Here is a 17,786-nt window from a genome sequence, read left to right as displayed (position 1 = left end):
GCAAACGACAAAAACCAATTTTGGGAACAACTACAGCAGACAGTAGAAGATTATGAGGGAACACTCATAATATTGGGAGACTTCAATGCTAGAGTGGGAAACGAAAACATGAAATGGCAAGGAGCTATAGGTAGGCACGGAGAACGCACAATTAATAAAAACGGGAAAAGATTGCTAGAGTTTTGTATAGATAATGATTTAGTTATAGCCAACACTTTCTTTGAACACAAAGAAATACACAAGATAACAAGAGCAATGCCCCAGCGAAATGAAAAATCAATAATAGATTCATAATTGTTCCTTGAGAAAAAAGGAGTAAAGTTAAAGATGTCAGAGTGAAAAGAAGCTACGATATAGGTAGTGACCATTATCTACTAGAAGGAGTACCTATTCAAGAATAACAACAAAGTCGAGGACCGAAAACAGATACAATACAAAAACTATAGCGGAAGAATAAGAACCTATAAGCTGAGAAACTTGCAAACAAGAAATAAGTATATAGAAAAAACAGAAAAACAGTTTGCAAGGATTGAAAAGAGAAGACAAAGTAGAAATGTGGAAGAAAAGTGGATCAGATTTAAGGCAATACCATTAGAAACAGCAGGGCAAGTTTGCGGGTATACCAGAAGAAATAATCATAAAAAGCAGACAAGCTGGTGGAACAATGATATTAAAAAAGAAGTCAGAGAAAAGAAAAGGCTATGGAAAATGTACATACAAAAAAGAAATCAAGAGGCATACGATAAATACAAGGAACAGCGCAACAAAGTTAAAGTAAGGATAAAACAAGAAAAGCAGAACGCCTGGGAAGAATTTGGAAGAACTATGGAAGAAAATAGTACCCAAAATACAAAATTATTTTATAGAGTATTAAAGAATATGAGAAGTAAAACAGAAATTAAACTACAGCAGATAAAAGATAGAAACGGAAATATAATAACTGAGGATGAGCCCATTATAGAAAGGTGGAGAGAATATTTCAAGGAACTTTTAAACAATGAAAATACAACAGCAAAGAATCGCACACACATAACAGATGAAACACCTGAAAGAGGGCAAGAAGACGTTTATGAAACTAAAATAAAGATGGAAGAAGTTGAAGATGCACTAGAAAAACTAAAAGTTGGTAAAGCAGCAGGGATCGACGGAATAGATGCTGAATTATTGAAATATCTTGGACAACAGGGTAAACAAGAATTACATGACCTACTAAATTTAGCGTGGACAAACAAAAACATCCCAGAGGATTGGAACATTTCAATAATACTGCCTATACACAAAAAGGGAGACACGAAAGAGTGCAGTAATTATAGGGGTATATCACTTCTCTGCTCAGCGTTGAAAATCTTCGAAATTATCCTAGAAAAGAAACTACGAGAAATAGTTGAGCCTCGACTGGCGGATATACAAAGTGGATTTAGACCATCACACAGCGTACAAGATCATATATTCACACTACAGCAAATTACTGAAAAAACACTGTTAAAAAACGATACACTGTACCTGGCGTTTTTAGATATGAAAAAGGCGTTTGACATGGTCAATAGAGAAGGAATATGACAAAGCCTGATAAACAAGGAAGTAGATGAAGAACTTGTAAGTGTAATAAAGAGTTTGTATGTCAACACAAAAAAACAGGTCAGGACAAGTAACTTAATCTCCGGCGAATTTTCTAATAACGACGGGGTTAGACAAGGTGGAGTGTTGAGCCCACTGTTATTTATTTCCGTTATGGATGAAGTTATTAAAAAGTGTTGGAAAAAAAACTAAAAAATGCGCTATAGGGTATAGAAATTTGCAACAAATAAAAATTGAAGCATGTGCATTTGCTGATGACATTGTATTAGTTGCAAGAACTGAAAACTAAAGTAATGACAATAGCCAACAAAGAAGCAACTGTAAATATTGAAATCGAAGGGCAAAAAATCGAGCAAGTAGACCTCTTTAAGTATTTGGGAATAATGTTAAACAACAAAGGAACACAAGAAGATGAAATTGGAAACAGAATAAAATTGGCAACGAGAACTTATTATTCACTGTATAAAAATTTCCTAAACAAAAAAGGAATATCGAGGAAAACCAAAATGACAGTATATAAAACTGTATATATGCCAATTACAATATATGGGGCAGAAAACTGGGTACTTAATGACAGACAAAGAAAAAGATTACAAGCTACAGAAATGAGATACTTAAGAAAAGTGGTGGGAGCAAGAAGATTGGACAAAAGAAGAAACGAAGATATAAGACATGAATTACAGGTAAAATCGCTCAACGAAAAAGTTGAAGAAAAGAAGTTAAAATGGGCTTGACACATGATAAGAATGAGTGGTGAGAGACAAGTGAAAATGACATGGGAGGCCAAAGCAGTGGGTAAAAGCACGAGGGGCAGACCAAGGAAAAGCTGGAACACTAGTGTAAACGAAATACTCAAGAAAAGAGGAACATCGTGGCAGGAAGCAAAAGTTTTAGCAGCAGATAGGAAGAAGTGGCGTAAATTTGCAGAGAGTATTATATAAAGGAGGAATCCTCGACACCTAATGGTAAAAGAGTCAACCGATTATGTATGTATGTATGTTTTGGTGCTACGCGCAGGACAGCGGTGTTTGATTCACACAAGTTGATTTTCACCAAAATTTCTTCCAATCTTTATCTAATATACTATTTTCTTACTCTATATTTAGTTGTATTTTAATATTTTAATTCCACAAAAACCAAACTAATTTTATTATTGTTTGTGAAATATTGTTTAAACAATTGCATATGTTTAAAAATAATAAACTTTTATTCTCTAAGTTAAAATATATGAACAAAGAAAGTTTTTGCTAAAAAAAGTGTTATTTTAGAGGATGATTTATGTGTTTTTATTTTGCAATAAACAAATTTATTTATTTATATCGAAATGTAATAAAAATTAAAATGTATCCATCATTATCAAAGGTCATTAGAATGCCCAATCAGAGCAAACTATCCGCTGTCCTGCGCGTAGCACCAATAATTAATGTTTATTCCTGACGCCGTGGTAGTTAATCGATTTTAGTTTTGCAAATTACAAATGAAAGGTACAGTACCCTTCTATAAGCAAAAAAAATTTCAACTTGCGCTATCTGCTTTATTTTCAGTCCTGTAACATTTTGAAAAAATGAATTTTTTTGCGAAAGCTGGATTGCATAATTTATTTTGCAAAATCTATTGAACCGATCTTAATGAAATTTACAGTATTGTTTTACTGTATCATAAGGTTTTTCTGGGTGAAATATGAAGTTTCTTCGGAGGAAGCATAAATGGTTGAAAAACGTAAAATGCGAATACTTGTTTTTGTATGGTTTTTTCGCAATTATTGCTATTTTGCAACAAGGGTGACTATTTTTTAAATTTTTAACCAATCACATATTGTAGAAAATTTAATTACGCAACTTTTATGTCAATACAACTTTTCTCGGAAATGAATACTTTTAAAATTATAATCAAAAAACGAAGAAAAAAATCGAATTTTTCCTTAATTCTTTGACATTTTGACTATTTAAACAATGTTCCGGACCTTTTTGAGAGGGAGGATAACTCAAATATTATTATTTCAGTTATTTTCAAGCAATTTCTGGAAAAAAATTTAAGTCACCTCTCAACCTCCAAATGTACTAATATTTTTACAGATGCGCCCTGGTATGTATGGATAATGTAAGGTAATATTAGGGTACCTACTAAATACAAACTAATGAACAAAGAACAAAATGTTTTGATTCACAAAACTACAAGAAGTATGATATATTAAAATGTATTTTTCTTAAATTGATTATTCTGTTTTATTTTTGTTTTTTGTATCCTACCCAAAAAATATGAAAATGACATAGGTATCTTTATTTTATATAAAAATATTGCAAAAATTTAAAATTATTTTTGTAAATGTACTTAGTTTATTTGAGGACAAACTGAGCAACAGATATACTGAGAAAAAAAATTAAAACGAAAAAATGATATTTTAGTAGGCAGGTTGATGGGGTATAGGGCGAAAATTGGGCTAAGCTTTATTTTTTAAACAGATAAAAGAAAAAAAATGAAAAGAAAATATTCAGGCTGTATCAATCTCAAAAAAAATTAGGCCTGGATCCCGCGTACGTACCAAAAAAAGTTGATTAATAGCAAGCTGAAAATTTGTTAATAGTTTAACGGTGTCTAGTTGGACAAACTTTGATGTAGGTATGGGAACACTGGAACAGGGGAAGTTTTAATTGTGAAACGTGATTTTAATTGTGGAACGTGCTATCCTGACAAGTTTATGATTGTAAAAACTAGCAGGTTGTTTTTAAGTTTATTCAATAGTAAACTTTATATAATATATGAAAAAATGTTTGTCCAACAAATACGTTGGGCATATTAATAAGTCCGACACGTAGAACATGTCAAATGACAGGATTTATATTGGTGGTAAATAGCAGTTTGATTTTTGCATGAGAGTTTAATGAAAGGCTAACAAATCAATTTAAAGTTCTGTCCAACAAAATACATGGGACGCTTTCGTAGTCTGACGTTCGGAACGGGTAACCTGTTCAACAATTAAAACTTCCCCTGTTCCAGTGTTTCCGTACATCAAAAAGTGTCCGACTAGACACCGTTAAGCTATTAACAAATTTTCAGTTTGCTATTAATAAACTTGTTTTTGATACACGGGATCCAGACTTGTATGAATAACCGCTGAGAAAACTTTAAATAATTTGAAAAAACATAGTTTTTGGGGGGTTTAGAGGTGTTTTGCAAAATTTTTGTATCCCTAAAAACTCAGTTATTTAAAATTATACGTAACCTATAAAAAACCTTAAGTTAGTATATTTTGAAGTAGGTATATAAAATGGAGAAAAACGCTAAAAACCACCGAAAAAGCCAGTTTTGCGGATTTTTGAAGATGGCGCACCTTAAGGAAAAATCTGAAAAAAGTCAGAAATATAGTTTTTGATAAAATGCACAAAACACAAAAAAAATAAGACATGCAGTCATCACCAAAAAAAAGTTATACGTACCGATTAAAAAAACAAAAAAAAATTGAGGTTATGTATACTCGACCTTTGGGTCCATAAAAATATATGTTTTGTAAAAGCCTCAGCTGTGCGTGTGAATTTTTTGTAATTTATAATTTAATTGAAAACCAACTTAAACAAAAATAAAATCGAAAAATTTACGTTTCTGGATGTGAGGGAGGGGGAAGGGGGTGGTGGGCTAAAATTGCGGTGAATCTTAATTTTTTAATCACATATAACGTAAAAACATTAAAAAAAATATTCAGGCTGTATCGACCTCAAAAAATATGATTAGACCCGCAAAAACCCTTACAAAACTTAAAAAAAGCATGGTTTTTGGGGGGTTTAAAAGTGTTTCGCCCAATTTTTGAATATTATAAAATACTCAGTCATTTCAAATTATACATAATCTATCAACAAAACCTTGAGTTGAACTATTTTGAAGTCTATAAAATGGAGAAAATCCCCAAAAAACCCCTAAAAAACAGTTTTCCGGATTTTTCAAGATGGCGCAGTGTACGGAACAATCTGAAAAATATCAGAGGGATAGCTTTTAATAAAATAAACAAAATTAAAAAAAATTTGAGGTTATGTACACTCGACCTACGGGTTCATAAAAAATGGACATGTTTTGTAAAAGCTTCAGCTACACGTGTAAATTTTTTGAAATTTTTAAATCAATTGCAACCCAACTAAAAAAAATTAAATCTAAAAATCTACGTTTTTGGCTTTGAGGAGAGGGTAAGGTGGTGGTGAGCTAAAAATCCGCATAATCTCATTTTTTAATCGCCTAAAGCGTAAAAAAATGAAAAAAATTTAATTCTGGGAGTGAGGGCATTTTGCCTATCTTAACTGGTGCTTTTTATTTACTGCAAATTCTCATAAGCACTTTTACAGTTCAAACTAGATTTTTGTTTAATATTTACTACTAATCCAGCCAACTATAAGGGCTGCAGCGTATACAAACAAATACAAAAATAAAAGTTCCCCCAACTCAGACAAGAGAACCATAGAACACATACCAATAAAATTAACAGTCAAACAGTAACGCCCGGTTTCATAATCAGTTAAAGTAGACTTTAAATTTTAATATGGTACCTTTATCAATGCAATTCATATTGGTAAATGTCAACTTTAAAGTGAACTTTAGTTAATGTTCACTTTAAGTTGATTATGAAACCAGGCATAACCCCTGGTGTTTTGTAACCCAATACTCTGGGTATTGGAATTTCAAAGAGGAAAAACTGACGAAATAGGGAAAAAAACTGGAAGAAAGTGCTGTAAGATAACACTGAAGAACGGCTTAGCTCAGAAGAGCAAATCAAATAGGCAGAGAGACACTAAATCTCAAGTGGGGATTCGGGCTAGCTTTATTACACTAAATATTGGTTTTGAAATATGAAAACAAAGATATTGGATAATGATATGATATACAAAAGGCAGAAAATGAAACCTTTTTTTATACAAAACTCAATGCAACTAGATGAGACACTGAAAATAAAAGGATATGAACAGTACGATAAGTAAAGAAGAAGAAGATGGGCGCCAACTCCAGACAGAAGTACGAGAAATTTGCTCGAGGTTTTTGAAGTAACGAACGACAAGAAATAAAATAAATAAAGGACATTTGATACACTTTCCTGAAATGCAACAAAAATTCAATATTTACCTTGTAATGCTATGTTATATACTGTTAGTAAGAACTGAAATAAAAAGCAAAAATACTATTGACAAATATATTTATAAGAAATATACTAAAGAACATATAAATAGCTTATACATATATATGTATCAGCAGACAGTATTATAAACAATTGACCATTCCAGAGTGACGTCATTGACAGCGCGGCCATATCGTTTTGAGGGGCAGCCGTCATTTGTAATTGGTAAACAAAGGCATTTAATGCAGAAAACCATTGTTTAATTTAAGTATATCATTAAAATGCCAGCGTTTTGTTCAGTTGTAAAGTGTTCCAATAGAGGTGAAAGAGATAAAGTGAGTTTTTTTAGAATACCTGTCGAATTTAAAGGTCGAGGAGATTATTTAACTGCACTGTCAAAACAACGACGAGAGTTGTGGGTTAAAGCTCTAAAAAGGGGCCCTTTGTCCGAACGTTTCTTGAAGAATGCGGGAATATGTTCCAGACATTTTATAACAGGTGAGGATACAAAATTGTACTAAATTAATTTAAGAAATGTGATCTTTTGGGCGCAAATTTATAGTAATATCTTTTTCCAGGTTCTCCAGCAGATTTATGTGATAAAAACAGTCCTGATTGGATTCCTAGCCAGAACATGGGATACATTGTGACTAAACGTGTAAATGAAAAGGCCATTCAAAGACACTACAGATCAATGAATAGAAAGAAGAACCTAAAATTAGCAGTAAGTTTCCAAAACGTATTTTTTACATAGATGGTCGTTATTATAAAAGTTTCCTTTGCATATCTATTTCTATATCTAATGTCCAGTTGCACCAACAAAGAAACGATTGATTTTTTGATTTGGATTGCCCGTTTATTTTAAAATATAATAATTGTCAAAAATCTGTCAATTTAAAACAGAAAATTTAACGATTCTCCCGAAAAATATTAAATTTTTTACCATCAAAAAATATAATAATAGAACACTTTTCGTTTCTTTCGAAAAAGGTTAAAATATAATATTTTTGAAAGAATTGTTAAAATATCTGTTTTTAATTTGACAGTTTTTTGACAATTATATTTTAAAATAAACGGGCAATCCAAATCAATAATTTATTTGTTGGTGCAACTGGACAATTATTTTTGTTTCTATTTATTTTTAGGTAGAAGAAGAGGAAGAAACAACAGAAGAAGATATGGCTAACAACAGTGCACATATTGACCACCCGCTACAAGAAATTGCAGCTAGTATAACTGGCGAAAATAGTGTTAGTGTTGCTGTACAAACAGATCTAACTATAGAACATTTGTGTAATCTTTTTTCAGACTTGAGCTTTTGTAACAGTCAAATTGTCACATTAAAAAAAAACTTCACAGTTGTGAGTTAACGGAAGAATCATTTAAAAACAATGACTCAAAATCACTATATTTTACAGGTCTTACATACAATGTATTATCAGCATTGTACGAAGATATTGGTCCATTATTATCTTCAAAAAAAGCTCTATCTCCATTTCAACAATTACTCCTCACCTTTATGAAGTTAAGATTAAATTTACCTTTTAAATATATTTCATATACATTCTGCATATCCCCAACAACTACATCAGAAACATTTTTAAGTACTTTAAAAATTTTATATTTGAGACTTAAACATTTTGTTTGTTGGCCATCTAGAGAGCAGTTGCGTAAAAATGTTCCGGCTTGTTTTAAAGAAGCATTTGGTAATCAAGTAACAGTAATAATTGATTGTTTTGAAGTTTTTACTGAAACTCCGTCTACTGTTGTCAATGCGTCTCAGTGCTGGTCAAATTACAAACATCTTGAAACAGTCAAATTTTTAATTGGTATTACTCCTCAAGGCACGATATCTTATGTATCACAAGCTTGGGGAGGCAGAACAAGTGATAAATATTTAACTGAAAACTCAGATTTTTTTAAATTACTTTTACCAGGGGATGTTGTTTTGGCAGATAGGGGATTTTTAGTGGAAGATTCAATTAAAATTCTAGGTGCAAAGTTAATCATACCAGCTTTTACTAAAGGCAAAAGCCAGCTACATCCTAAAGATCTTGAAGGTACTCGAAATATTTCGACAGTAAGAATTCATGTTGAAAGAATTATTGGATTACTTAAAAAAAAATTTAAAGTGTTTCACCAAACTATTCCTATCAGTATGTTAGCAAGACAAACAGTTTTAGATGAAATGGTAATTGTATGTAGTGCTCTAATTAATTTGTGTGATTCTCAAATACCAAAAGATTAGTATAGGCCAGTAGTCGGCAAAATGCAGCTCTAGAGACACATGTGGCTCTTTGGCTCCTTAAATGCGGCTCTGGCACAAATATCCACAAAAAGCACAATAATTTTGTTTTCTTAAAAAAATTTGTAAGAAAAAATTACTTACATCTTATTTTAATAAATTAGAATTTGCAAACTTTAGCATTCGTCAAAAATCCTCTTAATAATTGAATTAATTTTCTCCTTTTGAAATTAACGTTGGTAGCTTTGAAATACAATTGCTGGATTTAAAAAACAAGGAGGCTGTGCTCCGAATTTGAACATATTTGTGTTCAATTGGAAACATTGGAGAAAAAAAAATGATCTTAGCTCACAACACAAGTGGTCTGCATTGAATGACCTGGAGAAGGAAGACATGATCATTTTCAATGCTTGGAGTAGTATTCCTGGCTCTTTTCAGGAATACTCTACTACTAATAGGTAGTATGGCCAAGCAGGTTTTTATATTACAAAAACGAGCAATCGAACTCTACTCAACTTGAAACACAGGGATTCATGTAGAGAAAATTTAAAATAAACTCATTATACTAACAATGACTGGAACACACATATTTGAATGATTACTTTTCATTTTTAAAAATAGGCATAAATTCATGAAACATGTAATAAACCATAATTCTAATACATGAAACAATCTTATAAACTATAATGTGCCAATACATAGACCAACAACATCTGAGAAAACTACAGAATATATATGTTTGTATTAATTTTTTTAATAAACTGCCTCATAGCATTAAAATAGAAACTGATATAAATAAGTTTAGAAAGTCTGTTCAATAGTTACTTATAAACCTAGAACCATACAAAGTGGAAGAATACTTTCGAGCTGACTTGCAATGAAACTGAGGGCTCTTATCTTAACCTAAATGTCACTGTTCTGTTTATGTAAATTGTATTGTTTATACAGGGTGTACCAAAAATACAGGTCATAAATTAAATTACATATTCTGCGATTAAAAATAGTTCGATTGAACCCAACTTACCTTAGTACAAATGTGCACATAAAAAATTTATATCCCTTTGAAGTTACAAAATTAAAATCGATTTTTCCAATATATCGGGAACTATTATAGATTTTGTATTGAAAACGAACATGTGGCATTCTTATGTGGTACCATTAGTTTAACACCATGTTTTTAAAAGATTCTTGCCTTTTAATACTTTTTCGATAAGCCAGTGTTTATAGAGATATTTTAATAATTTGTCGAATCCACCACATATTTGTATATGGTACTATAAGGTAAGTTAGGTTAAATCGAACTATTTTTGGTCCCAGAATGTGATTTCATTTATGGCCTGCATTTTTGTTCCACTCTGTATATTTTAATCTGTACCTAATGTTAATATATTTTTTTTAATATGTGATTATAATAATGTGACGTTATTTGCTCAATTATGTTAAAAGTTTATGCAAATAAAAATCTACTCTACTATGTTAAGTATAGGATGTTTCAGCAAACTTTATAAATTGTATTTGACACTATTCTCTATACTGACATCTTTATTTTTGTAAACTTGGGAATCCTGAGAATAAAGCTTTTTTTCTATTCTATTATTACGATCAGCTGAAAAAGCTCGCAATTGGTTTTTTTCCTAAGTTAATGAAATTATTATTTCATTATTGTGAATACTTTCTTTTTCATACACTGACTGTAATACTGCACATAGATGCCATTCCTCACCGGCACCTTTAGAATCTGTGCACTGTAAAAACCTGGCTTACTCAAACTTTCTCAGGAGATGCAAGCACATTGTTTGCATTAAAAAATATTTATTAAGTATGAAATTTAGTTTTATTTAGTGTAATAAAATTACTAAACAAGCAGATTTGGCTTCCATGTTTTTTAATTGTTGTAATGTTCATATTGAAAATATTGAAGCTTCGAATAGATTACTGCAAAGTAGGTTATATTTATTAAATATATTTGAGGAATCAATATCCTGATTTTTATAGAATACCTGCTAGGGGATCTATTCTCTTCCTTAGATATTCAATATGATTTTTCTGTTAGAGTTTCTTAAATGTATAAACTTATTACAATGATGTTTATTATACTGAGACATTTCTCTTGTACTGAACAGATTAGTTATTCCAATGATCAGAATATGGAAAAAATTTCAATTGTCAAAAAGTGGCTTGTCAATATATTTAAACACAGTTTTATCTGCGTAAATAAAATTATTTGTAACTGAAAGAAAAAATAATAAATTCTTTAAGAAATTTTAATCACAGTTTTACAATGTAGAATAACAGTTTGTAAAATTAAAGTTTATGTATCGTATACTTATCTAATTACAAATTGTTTGCAAAAAATAAAAACCTATTTAGATGATAAATAAACTTATTCTCGCACTTTGTTTTTTTTTATAATACATACATATATATATATATATATATATATATATATATATATATATATATATATATATATATATATATATATATGTTACACTTGAAGTTTCCGCGGGAGCTATATGTGCTTTCTGTTGTTTTCCGGGTTTGACTCCGCGTTGAATAATTTTGGTTTTGATAAAAACCATTATTTTGACGACGTTTCGGCAAGATCTCACTTGCCATTGTCAAGTCAGGTAGTTCCGCTTCTCGCTGCTGCTTGAAGTAAACTATATATATATATATATATATATATATATATATATATATATATATATATATATATATATATATAGTCCGTCCTCTATCACTTTTCCCATGCGGTATGATTCATTTTCAATCAAATTAAGTCAAAACATAAATTGAAACGAACGTCGATTTGTATAATATACATTTTGTATACTATATACTACACACATCAGCGTACGTTTCACTTGCTGTTTTGACTTAATTTGATTGAAAATGAATCGTACCACATGGGAAAAGTTATAGCGGACAGACTATAAACCACTATTACATATGTACATATATACATACACACATATACAGTAAAGAAGACACCTCGACACCTTCCAGGATAAGAGGAACATCGATTATGTATGTACGGAAAGACATTTAGGTGTTTACGAATTAAGCAAACAGTTTATAAAATAAAAATATATAAAGAAGGAAGTGTTAAGCCACCTTTAGATGGTCAATATTATTAAGGCAATATTTTTCCATGATATTATTGTTGCAATATAGTCCTTACACGTTCAATATATTGACCAATATCGATATTGCTTCAATAATATTGACCGTGTAAATGTGGCTTTATATAATATGTATATACATACATATGCAGTAAAGAAGACACCTTCCAGTATAAGAACATCAATTATGCATGTATAGAAAGACATGTAGGTGTTTAAGAATTAAGCAAACAGTTTATAAAATATATAAAGAAGGAAGTGTTAAAATTCCTTGATCTTTTTAATTCCTTTAGGGACCATTTAACGATGCTGTCTAAAAAAATACCAAGAAATTGTACAGAATCAAGGTACTGATCTAGCTGTTATTAAAAACAAGGGCTGAAGAGCTCCTTTATAGGATAATGCTACTGTCTTATCAACGTGAAAAGAGTAAATTAGAGTCAGACCAGGTTTTTTTGTAAGTAGTTCAGAAGTTAAGTTGCATGAAGAGTTGCAATATTTGGGTTGCTTCAAGTGATACTGGTATTATCAGCAAAAAGAAAAATTTTTTCATTGGTGATGTCATTTATAAAGATAAGGAAAAGCAGAGGACCCAATACTGAACCTTGTGGTACCCCACATACAATGTTTTTGAGACTAGTCAGTATCAGAATTGGCAGTTGAACACAATGCAAAATCACAATTTGGACAAAACCAGTGTTCTACTGGAACGTGAGTCAAGTTCACACATTCAAAGTGATACCACTGAATAGTACAATTATCATTGTCACATCGTAACATAGCTCGTCCATCATCAGGCTTTTCGCAAAGACACCAAAGTGCCACTCTTGCAGATCCCCCTTGTTCTGTAAAAAATCTTGCAAGTAACTCAGGTTTGATAATTAAGTTATGAAAATTTAAAGCTTTTTGTACATTTTCTAAACAAAATGAATTGTTGTAAAAGATTCTTTCAATGAAAATATTGTCTTTTGACCACACAATGAAGTCGTAATATTTACTTTTTGTTACAAACATTTGTAACTGGCACTGGTAATAATATGCATGTTTTTTGTCTAAGGTAATATTTTGATTGTTCAAGATAAGACATGTATTTTTTAGCACTGCAAATTGTTCAAAAGTTAAGTCTGATTTTAATAAATAAGGACATTTCACTTCTACACAACCTTGTCCACAACAGTCACAAAGCACTAATGCATCAGGTGAAGCACCAAACTCGGGATCACTTTTGGAAATAAAAAATCCTGTCGATCTAATACTTAGATTCTGATGCTGCTGCTTCATGGCACTTTCATAATCTTCAAGCGCTATTTTTTCATGCTTCAAGCCATAGGAAGTTTGCCTCGAATAAAATATGACTTTTGAGGATAACAAACTCCCTTTATGGCCGTAAGTGAAGGGTTTTCTATAGAAGTTCTGCAAACTGATTTGAATTTTGAAGCGGTGATTCGTCCAGCTCTAAATTTAAACCATACATTATTTTGAGATTGATCTCTGGTATACACTTCAACATTTTCAATTTGTTTTCCTGTAATGTTCATAACCTTGTTCTTGGAAATGCTTAAAATCTCTTCGTATCTTTTGTTTCTCATATCTTCATCATTCCATGATTCATAAGTCTCGGGCAAATCATTAGGATTTTTAGCGCAGTCTCTTTGTTCCATTTCTGAAGCAAAAGGTTCCATTAGACGGCAAATTGCTGGAGAACCTCCACCCTTTATCAATTTTCTTAATAAAGTTTCAGTTTGCCTTTTGGTCATGGAAAAATGCTCTTGCTTTGAAGGTCCTGCTGATGTCGAAGGTCCTGCCACTGCCAAAGAACCTGCTTTTTGTTTCTGAGTCCACACCATGTTACTCACTGTCACCATAGACGCATTTCTCACTGGCGGAATAGGCCAAGAAGCCAGACGTTCTGTACATGCAATTTTTTATTCATCCTTCGTGTTTGGTCTAAGATGAAGGTAAAACAAAATTGTTGCTACGTGACTGCATGTTTCACCCAACCCAGCCATACAAGAACAATGGGCACTTGAAATAGCATTTTCTAACAAAGTAATCCACGTGTCCAGGGGCTTTTCCCTAAATCTCCGCGAATGTCTGACCTAAAACAAAAAAAAAATATATTTAAAATGAATAGAAACTTAAAAATTTATTGAGAAGTGCCTTTTAATCAGATTTATAACATTTCTTACCTTGCCAATGACAACATAGGTCTCATCCTTTACTTTCTTTGCCAAAATGCTTAGAACGGCGCCAGATTCAGCAAATTTATAAGCCTGTAGACTCTTCATAGCTTTCAGCTGCCCTGGGGTATAAAAACTATGTGTATTTATTAGGTAACATACCAAATCCACCATTGTTACGTTTGGCAACTCTAATAAGCTTAGGGTACAATCACTTGGCCGAAGTTTATATGGGTCAATATTGTTTATAATACCGATCTTCTGATCATAACGGGTTTTTACATCCCCTGTGAGGGTATCATAATATCCAATATTTGACATTTTTGCAGTTAAAACCACAGATTTTTAATAATAAAACGAAAAAAAGCAAAGAGAACACTGAAAACACGTAAACGACAATGAAAACTTCAAAGCTTGTTGGCCCTCCAAATGCAAATGGCGGGCTGTCAAAGTGACGTGACCTGGAATGGTCTATAGTGGTGGAGTGATAGATAAGGCCAAAAGACCGCTAACAAATTAATAACAAAAATCACCACTATTGTGTCAAGTAAACAGATATTAGTAAGATTCAATAATCAAGTCCGTGAGAATAGCCAAAAGTCTTAACTTAAAAGTTAGTAAATGATGATCCTGGGACTGGCAAGTGTCCAAATAGCTAAAGTTCCAGATCTATGTGCACGTAGGGTACTTACATACAACATAGATACTGGAGATATACAAAGAACCTAGATATGAGTCGGTCAGAAACTCTTTAATTAAATTATGTTTATAAAAACCCTTTTTAAATTTGAAAATTTCTTTTATTGACAACCTTTTTATACACTTATTTCTCTTCTCTATTAAATTTAAAAAAAAACCTTGATTTCTTTTCAACTATTATTATCCGTTACCTATTTAATATTTGTTTGAAATCCCATTTTATTCAAAAAAAAAAAAACAAAACTAACACCCCCCTATTAATTACAAAAAAAAAACTAGTCAAAATGTACCTGATTATGTGCACACAAAAAGTTTACACTCTACTATATCATAGTTATGAATGAGAAGCAACTTGACTTTACTTTAACAAAAAAAAAATAAACTAAAGATCCTAGATATGAGTCGGTCAGAAACTCTTTGATTAAATTTTGTTTATAAAAACCCTTTTTAAATTTGAAAATTACTCTTATTGACAACCTTTTTATACAGTTATTTCTCTTCTCTATTAAATTAAAAAAAACCTTGATTTCTTTTCAACTATTATTATCCGTTACCTATTTAATATGTGTTTGAAATCCTATTTTATTAAAAAAAAAACAAAACTAACACCCCCCTATTAATTACAAAAAAAAAACTAGTCAAAATGTACCTGATTATGTGCACACAAAAAGTTTACACTCTACTATAATAAACTTACGTGCATTGAAATCGGCCCACTTAAAAATTTGGTCATTTTTGATGTCTCATATTACTTTAATAATATTGTTGCTAAACAGGTAAATTTTCATTGTATACCGGGTGACCAATCAAACTGTGTCTTATTCTCAAAGTTCACCACACCCTGTGGAATAGTCTATCATTTATAAAATACTAAAATTAAAACCCAACTATAGCCTCACGTTTTCTTAACGTTCTTTTTTTAGATTCATTCGTTAATGTTGGATAATAAAAAAGTTAGGTACTTTAACAACTAGACATGTTCTTTATCAATACACGGTGTTTCTAAATAAGTGCGACAAACTTTAAGGGGTAATTCTGCATGAACAAATAACGACAGTTGGCTTTATAAACGTATGTCCGCAAATGTTTCGTTTCCGAGATAAGGGATGTTGAATTTTTTCTTACAAACTGACGTTTATTTATTGCTTTAAAACCAGTTGAGATATGCAAATGAATTTTGGTAGGTTTTAAGAGATAGTTATTGCGGATTTTTCGACATAAAATTAAGAATTTTATATTCACCATTGGCGTGCATACGGGTAATATGATCGGTCATATTACACGTATGCGTGCTAATGGTGAATATTACATTCTTAATTGTATGTCAAAAAATGTGCAATAACTACGTCTTAAAACCCACCAAATTTCATTGGCATATCTCAACCGGTTTTAGAACAATAAAATAATTCGTCAGTTTGTAAGAAAAAATTTAACATCCCGTATCTCGGAAACGAAACATGTGCGGACGTACGTTTATAAAACCAACTGTCATTCTTTTTTCATGCAGAATTATTCCTTAAAATTTGTCGCACTTATTTAGAAACACCGTATATTGATGAAGAACATGTCTAGTTGTTAAAGTACCTAACTTTTTTGTTATCCAACATAAACGAATGAATCAAAAAACAGAATGTTAAGAAAACCTGAGGCTATAGTTCGGTTTTAATTTTAGTATTTTATAAATGCTAGAATATTCCACAGGGTGATGCGAACTTTGAGAAAAATACACAGTTTGATTGGTACATCCGGTATACAATGAAAATTTACCTGTTTAGCAACAATATTATTACAGTGGTATTGTTAAAAAATCAGGCTATAACAACATTTAAATCGGCCAACAAGTTTAGCCAATATGAGACATCAAAAATGACCAAACTTTTAAGTGGGCCGATTTCTATGCACGTAAGTTTAGTTATGAATGAGAAGCAACTTGACTTTACTTTAACAAAAAAAAATAAGCTAAAAGCTTATCTTATCTTCCAAACTGTTATTCCCACGAAGACAGGTCTATTTAGGGTGAAATCCTCTTAGTACTACAACATCTAAAGTGTTTGGAAGGCTGTTCGAGACGGAGCCAAATTGCTGGCGTCCTGGTGATATGTTATGTAAATATAGGTAAGGCCTTCAACAATTTGCCTTAGGATGCTCTACAACATTCCAAGGATTTGGACTGTGGGATGCGGCGAAGTCTACAAAGTAACATAATGAATATTTAAAAGTTTCCATGAGTAATTGCAACAGTTTAGTTTCTCCATACCAGACCAAACAAAACATTACTGATTCATCCCAAACAAAAACATTAGGTTATGTCTAAATCTGTGACGACCTGAGTGGTTGTCAGTCCAAGCATTTAAAGAAGCATGCGCGTTCACATTCATCTGCGCGATGTAACTTCGAAACTGTTGGTATCTTTTTTATTCGATCATCCAAAAAGAACTGATAAGTAAATGGACAAGAAATAATTTTAAAATGAAAGATTTACATAAAAACTACATGAAATTATCCTGTTCCTCGCAAACTAGATACCAAAGTTACAATATAAATTATGAATTTAGGCTGTTTTCAATAAGAAATAATCGAAGGCTTACCTAGAACCTGTGTGCAGCTTACGGTTGTTAATTGGTCGTCATTACGGTGTGGTTTTAATACTTAAAATTGGTATATCTTTGGTTACTGTTGATTTAAACTTTGGATTTTTGGATAACTAGTATTTATGATAACACAACTATTCAACGCCGCAATAAGGCTGAAAATTGTACCAACGCAATGGAAAATTGCTGATATAATAATGATCCATAAACATGGTAAACCACCTCACGAACATACCTCTTATCGTCCTATTAGTCTCTTACCGGTACTAGCTA

General features: G+C 31.5%; 2 protein-coding genes across 9 annotated transcripts in view; both read left to right on the top strand.

Moving 5' to 3' along the window:
• Positions 1–17,786, top strand: part of LOC114344348 (sterol regulatory element-binding protein cleavage-activating protein) — an 860,805-nt gene that overhangs the window by 164,334 nt on the left and 678,685 nt on the right. Inside the window, exon 2 of one of the 8 annotated variants that reach the window (XM_050657868.1) lies at positions 7,252–7,397. The exons of 6 other annotated variants lie outside the window; for them this stretch is intronic. The gene's annotated coding sequence lies outside the window, so the exon portion shown is untranslated. Of the gene's footprint in view, positions 1–7,251; positions 7,398–7,898; positions 7,924–17,786 lie in introns of those variants that run through there. One more of the 8 variants, XM_050657874.1, reaches the window with a different exon arrangement.
• Positions 7,852–8,921, top strand: LOC126890236 (uncharacterized). The gene is made up of 2 exons (XM_050659090.1): positions 7,852–7,966; positions 8,092–8,921. Exons 1-2 carry the CDS (start codon positions 7,852–7,854, stop codon positions 8,919–8,921), a joined length of 945 nt encoding a protein of 314 aa, XP_050515047.1.

The sequence above is a fragment of the Diabrotica virgifera genome, chromosome 8, assembly GCF_917563875.1.
Source record: "Diabrotica virgifera virgifera chromosome 8, PGI_DIABVI_V3a".
NCBI lineage: Eukaryota > Metazoa > Arthropoda > Insecta > Coleoptera > Chrysomelidae > Diabrotica > Diabrotica virgifera.
The sequence above is the reverse complement of the archived record's forward strand: the minus strand, read 5'-3'. Positions and strand labels throughout refer to the sequence as shown.

Bases quoted from the DNA above. Each gene is read 5' to 3' on its own strand.
- LOC126890236 (XM_050659090.1), top strand. From the start codon at position 7,852: ATGGCTAACAACAGTGCACATATTGACCACCCGCTACAAGAAATTGCA. The intron at 7,967-8,091 runs GTAATCTTTTTT...TATATTTTACAG, and splicing joins TCTAACTATAGAACATTTGT to GTCTTACATACAATGTATTA.